This window comes from Equus przewalskii, chromosome 6 (assembly GCF_037783145.1).
Source record: "Equus przewalskii isolate Varuska chromosome 6, EquPr2, whole genome shotgun sequence".
Lineage (NCBI taxonomy): Eukaryota > Metazoa > Chordata > Mammalia > Perissodactyla > Equidae > Equus > Equus przewalskii.
Genome location: NC_091836.1, coordinates 53540456 through 53554753, shown reverse-complemented (window position 1 = coordinate 53554753; position 14298 = coordinate 53540456). Strand labels below are relative to the sequence as shown.

At 39.2% G+C, this 14298-nt stretch overlaps 1 protein-coding gene across 2 annotated transcripts in view; it reads left to right on the top strand.

Moving 5' to 3' along the window:
- The window catches only part of MED17 (mediator complex subunit 17), a 29124-nt gene extending 17072 nt beyond the window's left edge, over positions 1-12052 (top strand). For both annotated transcript variants that reach the window (XM_008525704.2, XM_070623854.1), the window contains 3 exons: positions 8369-8486; positions 10270-10429; positions 11483-12052. In XM_008525704.2, the coding sequence (XP_008523926.1) occupies positions 8369-8486; positions 10270-10429; positions 11483-11694 (490 nt within the window). In that variant the 3' untranslated portion in view covers positions 11695-12052. The remainder of the gene's footprint in view (positions 1-8368; positions 8487-10269; positions 10430-11482) is intronic.
- The last annotated feature ends 2246 nt before the right edge of the window (positions 12053-14298 follow it).

Genomic DNA, 14298 nt, shown 5'->3' with positions numbered 1-14298 from the left:
GTCTATCTATCTTCTTTCAAAAATGTCTGTTCATATCCTCTGCCCATTTTTTGGTCAGTTTGTTTTTTTGTTGTTGAGATGTGTGAGTTCTTTATATATTTTGGAGATTAACCCCTTGTCAGATATATGATTTGCAAATATTTTCTCCCTGTTGGTGGGTTGTCTTTTCATTTTGATCCTGGTTTACTTTGCCTTGCAGAAGCTCTTTAGTCTGATGATGTCCCACTTGTTTATTTTTTCTTTTGTTTCCCTTGACCGAGTAGTCATGGTATTTGAAAAGATCCTTTAAGACCAATGTTAAAAAGTGTACTGCCTATATTTTCTTCTAGGAGTTTTATGGTTTCACGTCTTACCTACAAGTCTTTAATCCATTGTCAGTTAAGTTTTCTGTATGATGTAAGATAATGGTCTGCTTTCATTCTTTTGCATGTGGCTGTCCAGGTTTCCCAACACCATTTGTTGAAGAGACTTTCCTTTCTCCATTGTATGTTCTTAGCTCCTTTGTCAAAGATTAGCTGTCCATAGATGTGTGGTTTTATTTCTGGGCTTTCAGTTCTGTTCCATTGATCTGTGTGTCTGTTTTTGTACCAGTACTGTACTATTTTGGTTACTATAGTGTTGTAGTATATTTTGAAGTCAGGGATTGTGATACCTCCAGCTGTGTTTTTTTTTTTCCCCCTCAGGATTGCTTTAGCTGTTCAGGGTCTTTTGTTGCCCCATATGAATTTTAGGATTCTTTGGTCTATTTCTGTGAAGAATGTCATTGGGATTCTTAGTGGGATTGCATTGAATCTGTAGATTGCTTGGGTAGTATGGACATTTTAACTATGTTTATTCTTCCAATCCATGTGCATGGAATCACTTTCCATTTCTTTGTCATCATTGATTTCTTTCAATAATGTCTTATAGTTTTCATTGTATAGGTCTTTCACCTGTTTGGTTAAATTTATTCCTAGGTATTTTATCCTTTTTGTTGCAGTTGTATATGGGATTGTATTCTTGAGTTCTCTTTCTGTTAATTCGCTATTAGAGTATAGAAATGCAACTGATTTTTGTAAGTTGATTTTGTATCCTGCAACTTTGCTGTAGTTGTTAATTATTTCTAATAGCTTTCTGATGGATTCTTTAAGGTTTTTTATATATAAAATCATGTCGTCTGCAAACAGTGGGATACCTTTTATTTGTTTTTCTTGCCTAATTGTTCTGGCCAGAACCCCCAGTACTGTGTTGAATGAGTGGCAAGAGTGGGCACCCTTGTCTTGTTCCTGTTCTCAGAGGGATGGCTTTCAGTTTTTCCCCATTGAGTACAATGTTGGCTCTGGGTTTGTCATATATGGCCATTATTATGTTGAGGTACTTTCCTTCTATACCCATTTTATTGAAAGTTTTTATCATAAATGGATGTTGGATCCTGTCAAATGCTTTCTCAGTATCTATTGAGCTGATCATGTGATTTTTATTCCTCATTTTGTTAATGTGGTGTATCACATTGATTGATTTGCAGATGTTAAACCATCCCTACATCCTTGGTATAAGTCCCACTTGATCATGCTGTATGATTCTTTTAACATATTGCTATATTTGATTTTCCAATATTTTGTTCAGGATTTTTGCATCTATGTTCATCAGTGATATTCACCTGTAGTTTTCCTTCTTTGTGTTGTGCTTGTCTGGCTTTGTGATCAGGGTGATGTTGGCCTCATAGAATATGTTAGGAAGTGTTCCGTATTCTTCAATTTTTTGGAATAGTTTGAGAAGGAAAGGTGCTAAATCTTTGAATGTTTTGTAGAATTCTCCGGAGAAGCCCTCTGGTCCTGGACTTTTATTTTTGAGGAGGCTTTTTTTTTCTGAGGAAGATTGTCACTGAGCTAACATCTGTGCCAATCTTTCTCTATTTTATGTGAGATGCTGCCACAGCATGGCATGATGAGAGGTGGTAGGTCTGCGCCTGGGCTCCAAACCTGCGATTCCCGGGCTCCTGAAGCGGAGCATACAAACTTAACCACTATGTCATGGGACCGGCCTTTTCCAGGGTTTTGATTACTTTTTCAGTCTCTTTACTTGTGATTGGTCTATTCAAATTCTCTGTTTCTTCTTGGTTCAGTTTTCGGAGGTTGTATGAGTTAAAGAATTTATCCCTTTCTTCTGGATTGTCCAATTTGTTGGCATATAGTTTTTCATAGTATTCTCTTATAATCCTTCGTATTTCTGTGGTATCCATTGTAATTTCTCCTCTTTCATTTCAATTTTATTTATTTGAGACTTCTCTCTTTTTTGCTTAGTGAATCTGGCTAAAGTTTTGTCAATTGTATCTTCTCAAAGATCCTTTCTACTGTTTTTTGGTTTCAATTTTTATTTATTTGTACTCCAATTTTTATTATTTCCCTCATTCTGCTGACTTTGGGCTTTGTTTGTTCTTCTTTTTCTAGTTCTCTTAGGTGTAGTTTAAGATTACTTATTTGGGATTTTTCTCATTTGTTAAGGTGGGCCTGGATTGCTATCAGTTTCCCTCTTAGAACCACTTTTGCTGCATCCCATGTGAGTTGGTATGGTATATTTTCATTTTCATTTGTCTCCAGATGTTTTTTGATTTCTTCTTTAGTTTCTTCATTCGTCCATTGGTTGTTCAGTAGCATGTTGTTTAGTCTCCACATATTTGTCACTTTCCTAGCTTTTTTCTTGTAGTTGATTTCTAGTTTCATAGCATTATGGTCAGAAAAGAGCCTTGGTATGATTTCAGTCTTCTTAAAATTTATTGAGGTTTGCCTTGTTTCCCAACATATGGTCTATCTTTGAGAATGTTCCATGTGCACTTGAGAAGAATGTGTATTCTGCTGATTTTTGATGGAGTGTTCTGTATATTTCTATTAAGTCCATCTGGTCTAGTTTTTCATTTAATTCCACTGTTTCCTTTTGACTTTCTGTCTAGATGATCTGTCTATTATTGTAAGTGGGTATTGAGGTCCCCTACTGTTACTGTATTTCTGTTAATTTCTCCTTTTAGGTCTGTTAATAGTTGTTTTATGTACTTTGGTGCTCCTGAATTAGGTGCACATATATTTATAAGTGTATGTCCTCTTGGTGGAATGTCCCTTTTATCATTATATACTGCCCCTCTTTGTCTCTCATTGCCTTTTTGATCTTGAAGTCTGCTTTGTCTGATATACGTATGGCAACACCTGCCTTCTTTTGTTTAACATTGGCTTGGAGCATCATCTTCCATCCCTTCACCCTGATCCTATGTTTGTCTTTAGAGGTGAGATGTGTTTCCTGGAAGCAGCGTATTGTTGGGTCTTGTTTTTTAATCCATTGAGCCACTCTGTCTTTTGACTGGAAAATTCAATCCATCTACATTTAGAGTGATTATTGATATATAAGGTCTTAATACTGCCATTTTATCACTCATTTTCTGGTTGTCCTGTATTTCCCTTGCTTCCTGTGCTGTGTATCTCCGACTGCCACTTCAGTTTGGTGTTTCCCTATGATGGTTTTCTCAGTTTTCTCTATATTTTACATTTGTGTCTCTATTCTGATTTTTTGTTTAGTGGTTACTGTGAGGTTTATATAAGAGACATCATAGATGAGATGGTCTGTTTTCTGATAGCCTCTTATTACCTTAGTGTAAGCAGGTTCTGTCTCATTGCTCTTCCCTGTTTAAGTTATTGGTGTTACAGACTTACTCGATTTTGTGTTGGGAGCTTGCAATTTAAATGAAGTGATTGTAGTTATTTTTGATGAATTCCTTCCTGTTTTCTTTAATGCTATAATTGTTTGCTAACCTGTTCTGATAGAGAGCAGCAATTTTCTGATTTTGTCTACCTGTTTATTTCCTTTGAAACTCCTTTCTTTATTTTTCAGGTATGAGGGCCTTCTTGATCATATCTTTGCGGGGGAGGGCTTGTGGCAATGAACTCTCTCAGCTTTTGTTTATCAGGGAAAGTTTTTATTTCTCCATCATATCTGAAGGATAATTCAGATCATATCCAAGGCTGGGTAGAGTATTCTTGGCTGAAAGTTTTTGTCTTTCAGAATTTTTTAGTATATCATTCCACTCTCTCCTAGCCCGTAAGGTTTCTGCTTAGAAATCCACTGAAAGCCTAATAAGGGTTCCTTTGTAGGTTATTTCTTCTGCCTTGCTGTCCTTAATATTTTTTCTTTGTTATTTATTTTTGCCAGTTTTACTAATATATGCTTGGAGGTCTTTTTACATTGACGTAATTAGGAGTTCTGTTAGCTTTGTTTACATGTAATTCCAGCTCCTTCCCCAGGTTTGGGTTGTTCTCAGCTATGATTTCTTTGAACGAGCTCTCCGCTGCTTTCTCCCTCTGAAATACCTATAATCTTTATGTTGCATTTCCTCATTGAGTCAGATGTTTCTTGTAGAATTTCTTCTTTCTTTTTAGTCTTAGTTTTCTCTCCTCCTCCGTCTACAGCATTTCTGTATTTCTGTCCTCTAAACTACTGACCCTGTCCTCCATAATATCAGATCTGTTTTTTAAAGACTGCAGATTTTTCTTTTTTTTTTTTTGAGGAAGATTAGCCCTGAGCTAACTGCTGCCAATCCTCCTCTTTTTGCTGAGGAAGACTGGCTCTGAGCTAACATCTGTGCCCATCTTCCTCTACTTTATATGTGGGATGCCTACCACAGCATGGCTTGCCAAGTGGTGCCATGTCCACACCTGGGATCCAAACTGGCACACCCCGGGCCACCGAGAAGCAGAACATGCGCACTTAAGCGCTGTGCCACTGGGCTGGCCCCCAAGATTTTTCTTTCTCTTTCATTGTTTTTTCATCTCCAACATTTCTGATTGGTTTTTTCTTTTATAGTTTCAATCTCTTTTGAAGAATTCCTTCTGTTCATTAATTTTATTCCTGAGATCATTGAACTGTCTTTCTGAGTTTTCCTGTAACTCACTGAGTTTCTTTATGATACCTATTTTGAATTCTGTCATTTAGATTGTAGATCTCTGTGCCTTCAGGATTGATTTCTAGGTACTTGTCATTTTCCTTCTGGTCTGGAGTTTTAATATACCTCTTCATGCTATCTGATGGGGTAGACTTCTCCCATAGCATAATGATAGTATCTGGCCGCAGATTCCACCTGCCACCACTGGGGGAGGCAGGAGCTGTGTTTTCTGACCACTCTGTGACCCCTGGCAGATGTGCCTGTCTCTTGGAAGCTGTGCCAACAGGGCTCATCTGCATTTGTCCACTGGTTGCTACTTCTCTACACATGTATGTGGAGGTGCTCTGGCAGGGATCCCCTGTTCTGGCTGACCAGCTGAGCTGGTGCGCCAGTCAGGATGGGGAGGATGAGCGCTTTCTTTCGCATGCACGCACACCCCTGCTCTGCACTCACTGTCTGCCCACTTGGGCTGCCTGGGTAGGTGTAGACACCCCCACAATTGCTTACCTGCCTCTGTGTGGAGCATTCCCACAGGCTGGGTGGCAACTCTGAGAATGCAGGTGTTTTCTCAGAGGGCTGCCTTTTTTCCCTTCTCCTCTCAGTTTTATGTACTGGCTGCCATGCAAGGTCTCACACCCTAGATCGCTGCTGCTTGGGAGGGAGAGGAGATCTCCTTACATCCTTCCACTGCTTCCCAGGGGAGGGGTCCAGTGCTCCCACCTTCAGATAATGGCTGTTTGGATCTCTCAGGCATCTGTTGTATTGTGTGAATGTCCTCTGTTGGTTTATGAATGTCCTTTTTTTGTATCTTAGGTGGGAGAGACTAAGGGGAGAGCAATCACAAATTACAGATTAATATATGAAGAAGAGATTGGTGGTTGCCAGAGGTGGGGCTGGGTGAAATGGGTGAAGGTGTTCAAGGTACAAACTTCCAGTTATAAGTGAGTGCTGGGGAAGTAATGTACAGCATGATGACTATGGTTAATAATACTCTATTGTAGATTTGAAAATTTCTAAAAGAGTAGATCTTAGAAGTTCTCATCACAAGGAAAAAAGGGTGATATGTCAGGTGATGAATGTAAACTAATTGGAGTGACTTGAGAGTGTGGTGGGAGAGTCAGTGTTGAATATAGATGAAACAAGTTTGGCGTGAGTTTTTAACTGTTAGGCTGTGTAATGGGGTCATCAGCTTTCGTTGTACTCTACTTTTGTTTGCGTTTAAAATTTCCTGTAATAAAAAGTTAAGAGAGTGAGCACAAAGGAGAGGGGAACAGAAGTTACCAGCATTGAGTTGTTTGCATCTAGAACTAAGACCAAACAATTTATTGGATTATGGAGTTATGGTTACAGGACTCAGTGTAAATGTTCTAAACTTCTGTGAAGAAAGGTTAGAGATGATGTAGCCTTGATAGAATCAGGAGGGAAGAGGAAGTAGAAAGAAGTAGTAGAATGCCCTTCCTCATCTTTTGTAGCTGGGGCATCTTATGCTGTTTAAAGTTGGAAGTAATTCTCTTTCTTAGAACACCCCAGAAGCAAGCCTTGAAAACTGTTTCTTACACATCCTTCTAGGAAAATCTATACATTTACAAGCATATATATCTTACCTGCACCCTGCCTCCTTTACACAATATTGCATGCTTTTAAAAAATGAATTATAGTTTATATAACATAAAATTCACCGTTTTAAAGTTTACAGTTTAGTGGTTTCTAGTATATTCCCTATGTTGTATAACTATCATCGCTATCTAATTCCAGAACATTTCCATCACCCAAAAAGAAATCCTGTACCCATTAGCAATCATTCCCAATTTGTGTGCTTTTGTTACTTGGTAGTATTGTATTGGTGAATAAGCGTTCCTTATCAGCACATACAGATCTACTTCATTCTTTTTTACAGCTTTATTGTGTTCCATTGTATGTACCGAGACTTTTAATCAGCCTTCTATTGATGAACATTTTAGTTGGATGCCAGCAAAATAATTTGTACAAGTGCAAGTATATCTACAGGATAAAGTCCTACAAGTGTAATTACTGGGTCAAAAAATAAGGACATTTAAATTTTGATTAATGTTACCAGATTGCTTTCCAAAGTAGTTGCCACAACTCTGCTGTGACAAGAATTCCTCTTCCCTCTTACCCTTGTTTTAAAGAAGAATTTTAAAAATTTGATTAAAATTATAAGTTTCTTTCTTTCTTTCTTTTTTTTTTTGGTGAGGAAGATTGTCCCTGAGCTAACATTGGTGCCCATCTTCCTCTATTTTGTATGTGGGACGCCTGCTACAGCATGACTTCACAAGCAGGGCATAGCTCTGTACCCGGGATCCGAACTGGCGAACCCCTGGCCACCAAAGTGGAATGTACGAACTTAACTGCTGCACCACCGGGCCGGCCCCAAGTTTTTTTCTTTAAGCTTTCTGAATTTTGTGTTTTTCTTTGAAAGAAATATGTAAACTTTAATTCATCAAAATTACGATTTTACACAGACAATTGCCAAAGTGTTTTATTCCTAAATATTTACTGTAAAGTAAAGTTAGAAAAAATAGGTACTATCAAATGTGGAAAGATATAATGCTTTTTTTTTTTTGCATTTGTTCATCTAGATTATTTGATTTGGGGGATTTTGTGTTTCTGGTACATGTCATATGCTAAAAATTTGTAAATTGGTTTGAAACACTGTCATGATCTGCATGTTATTCGTTGGCTGTTTTACAAGTTTGTTTGACCTACATCAAGTTTAAATAGAGTGTACATACACTGACTTGTTTGCTGATTATTTCAGGAAAGGGTGAAAAGATAACAAAACTGCATTTCTGTGTGAAAAGGGAACTCTCTAGCTCTGGTCCCTTAGTAACTGGGTGAGGAAAGATGCCATCTGTGTAGTATACTAGGTGACATTGCTTATTACAAAAATGATCCCAAATTAGTAAAATGGATCTAGACTGGGAGGAATTATAAATACCTGACAGGGATACTTTTGTGCTTTCCCAGATAGGGGGACTTCTAAAACTGGGCAGTGTCTCTTTTGGGGATCCTGGAAACCACGCCTCTAGAGTTGTTAAAAGAGCATGCGGCTCCTGTGAGGAATGCAGTTTCTAAGTCAAGCCGTCCCACACATACCCACTGTGGATCTCCTCTCACTGCACTGCTGCTGTGTAGACAGCTGCATGTCCTGCTGCAAGGACTGCCATAGAAGAGGAGCAGATGGTGTTGGCTGTCTGGCAGGCTGTAGCTCCTCTGCTATGTCCTTCTGAGGAGACTGGTGCCCGGTGTGGCCTGTGGTAGTCTGGTGGAAGTCTGACGGTTTAGCTGAACCTAAGAAAATCCTACTCCGTCATGGGTGTTGGTGTAGGTTATTAAAACTCTCTGTTACCTTCTTTTTCTTTGATATTAAGTTTTAATGTTTGTGGCATCGTATAAGGTAATTTTGAACATTTCTGATTTTAAGTATGTTTGTCTGTAAAGGTCCATTCAGCTGCAGTTGAATATTGGAGTTGAGCAGATTCGAGTTGTACACAGAGATGGAAGAGTAATTACACTGTCCCATCAGGAGCAGGAGCTCCAGGATTTCCTGCTGTCTCAGGTAATAGTTGCAGACCACAAGTCCTGAGTCCCTTCCTCTCATGACCATTAAGAAGTAAAATATAGTAAATTATAAAAAGAAACCATTTTTTCTGCCATCTTATTTATTTTCCAGTACACATTTTGCAATCTCTTGGTTAATTGAAAATGTCGAGAAAGTATCCTAGATTTGTTTCCACTTAGTTTCAGATGAAGGACCAGTTCTGAGACTAGAAAACTTTTTTTATTTCTCGTTTTGCCAATGTTTACAACCCCTCCAGGACCACACGAAAGTGGACAAGTATTAACCCAAGAAAGCCAGAGAAAGGGAGATCAGATACAAAACTGTAGTGACCATTCTCCATAGTAAATGGAATATTTTCATCTTAAGCCCTAAGAAAGAGTTTCTCCTGTTAAGGGCAGTATGGAAAGTGCTGGGTTCTAGTCTCACTCCACCACAAACTTGCTTTGTGACATGGGACAAATTTCTGCACCTGTCTTTCCTCATCTGTAAAGTAAGAGCAGTATTTTTCTTGCCTTCTTCATGGAGTTGTGATGATCCACTGAAATACTGAGTTATGGGAGAAAGGGGAGGTTTTGAAATGCTAATGTATCTTTCACATAAAACATATATTTATATTTTACATAAAATTAACAAAAAATACTGACAGTCTCCATCCTACAGGCGATAATCTTTTATACTGACCTGCTTTGATGCCAGGTAAATAAAATGCATTTGTGAGGTATAGCACCTCTTGGTTGATTACACCTAAAATGGCTTTGGTCGACTTAAGGACACACACAAACACACACTGTATTGGAAAGCAATTGAGTAGCTCCCAGAATTGATGGGAAGTCTAGAGAACAAGGCTTGCAGACGGATGGGGATAAAAGGAAGTGAGATGGTGAGAACCACAACCAGGGGGATGCCACTGTTGCCATCCTGGCACTGCTGCCTTCACTCTGAATTGCCCCTGGGTGTTAGTCAGGGTCTTAACATGAAGTAGTGGCATATGCAGGATAATTTCAGGAGGGTCTATTTACAAAAGTGTGGGTGTAGGAGAACCAACAGGGAAAGTGTGGTAACCTGCTGATACTAGTAACCAGGCCTGAGGGGTTTAGTAGTCAGCAGTCCAAAGCCAAAGGGATATGGGTAGGGACAGATTATAGGTTACCTAAAGGGAGAGTCACATAGAACAGGCCACCTTGAGAAGACCAGCAGCCTTTTATCAGGGATACAACCAGCCTAGATAACCTCACAGGGAGGGTACCAGGGGAATAAATGCCCTGACCTCACTCTTCTCCTTGCTGTCCTACTGGCCCCGGTGGCATGGCTCCCATTACCTGGGTGGCTCCCATTATCTGAACCCAACCTGAAGCCAGAGGACATAGAAAGCTGTTAGTGTAACTATACGGATCAACCTGCCAGGGCAGAGTAGGGTGGAGGGTGGATTTGAAGGGGTCACTGGAAGATACTCAGCACACCTTGCTGCTTTTAATGTTGTTCCATGTTCACTGATCCAGGTGGGAGTTTCCAGTTGGCCAAGTTTAGGTCATATGCCCGTGCTCAAGCTGCCAGTGGACAGGGAGAGCATCGGACTATTTTAGCCTCTGTAGTGGAAGGTGGGGTCCTGCTCCCCCCCCGGCAGTATTCACACAGGGGAGGGTTCCTCAAATGTAAGATGGGGTTCCTGTGCCAGACAGTGAAAAACCCAACGAAAGTTTACTTTACATTCATGATGTCAAGTCACTGCAAAGTAAAAGTCCATGCTGATTGTCAGCAAAGTTTCCTTTTCCATTCACAGATGTCACAGCATCAGGTGCATGCGGTTCAGCAGCTAGCCAAGGTTATGGGCTGGCAAGTACTTAGCTTCAGTAATCATGTGGGACTTGGGCCCATAGAGAGCATTGGCAATGCCTCTGCCATAACTGTGGCCTCCCCGAATGGTGACTACGCTATTTCAGGTAATACTTTCTGCTTCTTTGAATGTGAAGAGAGCTTTGGGAGTTTGGCCTTAACATGTAGCTTTAATTTATCTCTACAATAAGTGAGTTCATGTAGTAGGTATGCTGAGCATTTATCTGACCATGGCGGTTATTCAGAGCAACAGAGTATTACCTCTTTCTAGTATTTATAACAAATGTTTTGCTTAGCAACATATTTTCCTAGGAGATCATCTGAACACTGCCATCAGCATTGTTCCTCCTGCAGATCAGAACATTTAAGGGATACGTGCTTTTAAAAAAGTGCTGCTGCAAATAGGCAAGAATATTACCTGATCCTAAAGATGGCAAAGGAATGGAGCTGCGAGGAAAGGTGTCTTATGAAGCACCTGCTATGAACAGGGCACTTTAATAGGCACTTACACATATTATCTAGTTAAAAATTATATTTGGAGTGCTTATGGTTTTAGTATGGTCTTTTCTAATACCTGCTCTAAATACTTGAAAAATTGGGTAATTAGAAATTGTTCCCCACAGGATCACAGCTTGTGAATGTGTAGGCTTGGTCATTGCCAGGTCTTAACTGATAAGAATTTCAAAATACACTTTTCTCCTATCCTGAGTAATAAAGCCTTATTGAGCCCTGCAGTTCTTAATGCAAAATAACCTTTCCTTCATCCCTCTCAATCCTGATTCTGAACATTTGAGTTTCATTGGACGGTAGGTGTACATTAACCAACTCAGTGAATGACTGGGTTATCAAATAATGTTTTAGAAAAACTAAATTGGTGATTTTCTGAAAATATATAGGACATTTGCCTTTCCTAAGCCAGAATTCATCTTGCCTCATTTTTATAGCACAAACAGAAATTCATGAATATTTGTACCAGCCTAGAATATGTAAATTTTTTTTTTTTTTTTTTAGCATATTGTAACTGAAAAGCAGTTTTAAACAAAAACTTTCAAGTTGGTAGACTGAGAAGGTTTTTGTATTCATGGTAGAATGAAGTGGGATCTACCCTTGTTTCCTAGTTTGAAAAATGAGTGGGTTGATATTTTGGTTTTGTTCCACAGTTCGCAATGGCCCTGAAAGTGGCAGCAAGATTATGGTTCAGTTTCCCCGTAACCAATGTAAAGACCTTCCAAAAAGTGACGTTTTACAAGATAGCAAATGGAATCATCTTCGTGGACCATTCAGAGAGGTTCAGTGGAATAAAATGGAAGGTCGAAACTTTGTTTATAAAATGGAGCTGCTTATGTCTGCACTTAGCCCTTGTCTGCTATGACTTTTTCCAGAACAGTTTTCAGAATTTTTTTTCCAGTGAAGTTTCCAGAAACTTTGATTTGAGATGTCTGCAGATCAACTATAAGCACAAGGAAAAGAAATCTTCCAAAGGAGTATTGTTTTAAAAAAATAATAATTAGCAAATGTTTACCAAGCATTTTGAAACCTTTCACTTTATAAGTGACAAGTGCTTTGAAATGCGGTTTACATACAGTTATAGGGTATACATATGGAGAGATGTAAAATAATACTTTTTTTTATGCAGTTAACTTGAAATGTTACTAACTTACGGGTTTGAATTTGCTTTTTAAAATATTCCTTCGATGTTGACATCAAATAAAGCATATGGTTAAAAATTCCAGACGCTTTCTGAACTCTTAACAACCTAAGTGAGTTGTGGCTTTAATTGACCCGTCTCATTCCACTGTTTGTTAAAAAGATTGCTTAAGAATATGTAAACACTCTTATAACCCAGCTTTCATGCAAGAACTCACTCACACGGAGAGAAGGAGATCCCTTCCCTGAAATGTAACGAAGTACATGCCCACAGAAGGAGCTGAGCTCCCTTCCCTGCCAGAGCTGTGAAAGCTGCTCTTGTATAAATAAGTGCAGTACTCGCCTCCAGTTGTCTTTGTGCATGCCGGAGCCTCACCTGCACAGGTACACTGAGAACTTCCTCGGAAAGCACCAGCTGAAGGCGAGGAAGGCAGCAGATTGTCTTCAGGGCTTCCTCGGGTCCCCTTGGTCTGTTCTCCCATCTGAATGACGTCACTCCCCTTGCTACAACACTTAGTGCATGCTCCTGCCTCACCCTGCCCCTGGGATTCTCCGGCCTCCACCCAGGGACCTGGGATTGCTTCTTCCAGTTCAAGACTCCATCCTGTCTTATTCCATTAGCTCTCTGCTTTCTCAAGGGGAAGATACTAAGAGGTTAATGGATTACATTTTGCAATTAACATGTTTGAACTTCTTGGAAATAGTGCCCAATCCTAAAATGTGCCTGAGAAACTTCCCTTAATAAGAGATTTGGGCTTATCAGCCCAAAATGGTACCACTATCAATAATATATTGATAGTGGTTTACTGATGAGTAAGGTTTTCAATTTTTAAAAGATAGCCTTCTAATAATTTATAAGATGACTGAAGTAACTTTTAAAAAGTCCTTTGTATTTCTCCACCTTTTTTCTTTTAAAGGAAAAATGGAGCTTGTAAGCCACAAAGCACTAACACCTTTGTGTTTTTGTTTGCTCTTTTTCCCTTCTGATCAAGGTTCTGCAACTTTCTATCCATGGAAATTAAAAGAATTGGTATGAATCTGCAATTAATTATTTAAAAAATCATTTCTAACTCCGATGTCTTGGTAGCCCACAAAAGTTGCCTTAGTCATTTTACTAAGCTAATCTGTACAGTTCCACTCACATTTGGAGTCTCTTAGTCACTTTGAAGGCCCACACTGTAATACAGTGAATCTCAAATTTTCGCCAAAGGACTAGTTTTTGTTTCTTTAAATTTGCATTTGTTGTAGATTGATATTTTGGTAAAATATAAAAATGAATTACTAGAAAAATTAAATTTAAAAAAGATACAAAATAAAAGCCCCCCTTTAACAGACATAAATTGGCTGTCAAATATAAACATTTTTGAATGCTTTATTTTCTGTTTCCATGATTATCTTGTCAGGAACCAGTAACAGGACCACCTTTTGAGTAGAACTGAGGAGAACACATGCACAGACACTGCCACCTGTTCTTTTAAACTTCATCTGAGCATCTGGAATAACTGAAGACCAACATCTTCATATGCCTTCCTTTCGCCCTTATTTTAAGTCACTGTTTAGCGAAGAGCCATTATCCACTGAACGAAGAGTGGAAACTCAAGTAAACGTGGGGAAAAATGGCAGCTCAATTGCTGTGCAGCAACTCTTGTGCCTTGTGTTTATTTACATTTTCCAGCTTAATGTTTCAACCTGAGTTCCCTGGCGTTGGAAGGGTGTGCCGTGGAACTTGGGAGACAGGTTGGGGAAAACCACTTAGTCCCTCAACCAAGTAGACAGGTTGGTAAAAGCTGTTATGGAATGTTGGCTCCATTACTGCTTAGCTCTATCAGCTTGGCAAGGGCACCCTCTCTGACCTGTTTCCTTGTGTATCAAATGGGGACAGGGATCCCTCTGCTAACCTCAGTGGTGATTCAAAGGTTTCAGTGAAGGTTGATAATGGATGTTAAATGCTAAAGTGCTGTGCAATGTAAAGCACTAAGTAACTTTTATAAAAATCAAGCCAGTTAGAAGCTGGAAAAACAGTTAAGACACCAGCTTTACTTTTATTTCTTGTTAGGAGAAAGCATTTTAGAAAGTCTTGTAATGTTCACATTCACAGATGTAAAGACAATGAGTGCATTTGTGGGTGTGAAGATTTCAGTTTTTTCTGGTTCATTTTTAAAGCCATGCTCTGTGGTCGACCACTTTCCATATTCCCTGCCTTTGTCTTTTTTCTTTTTTTTTTTTTTGAGGAAGATTAGCCCTGAGCTAACATCTGCTACCAATCCTCCTCTTTTTGCTGAGGAAGACTGGCCCTGAGCTAACATGCATGCCCATCTTCCTCCACTTT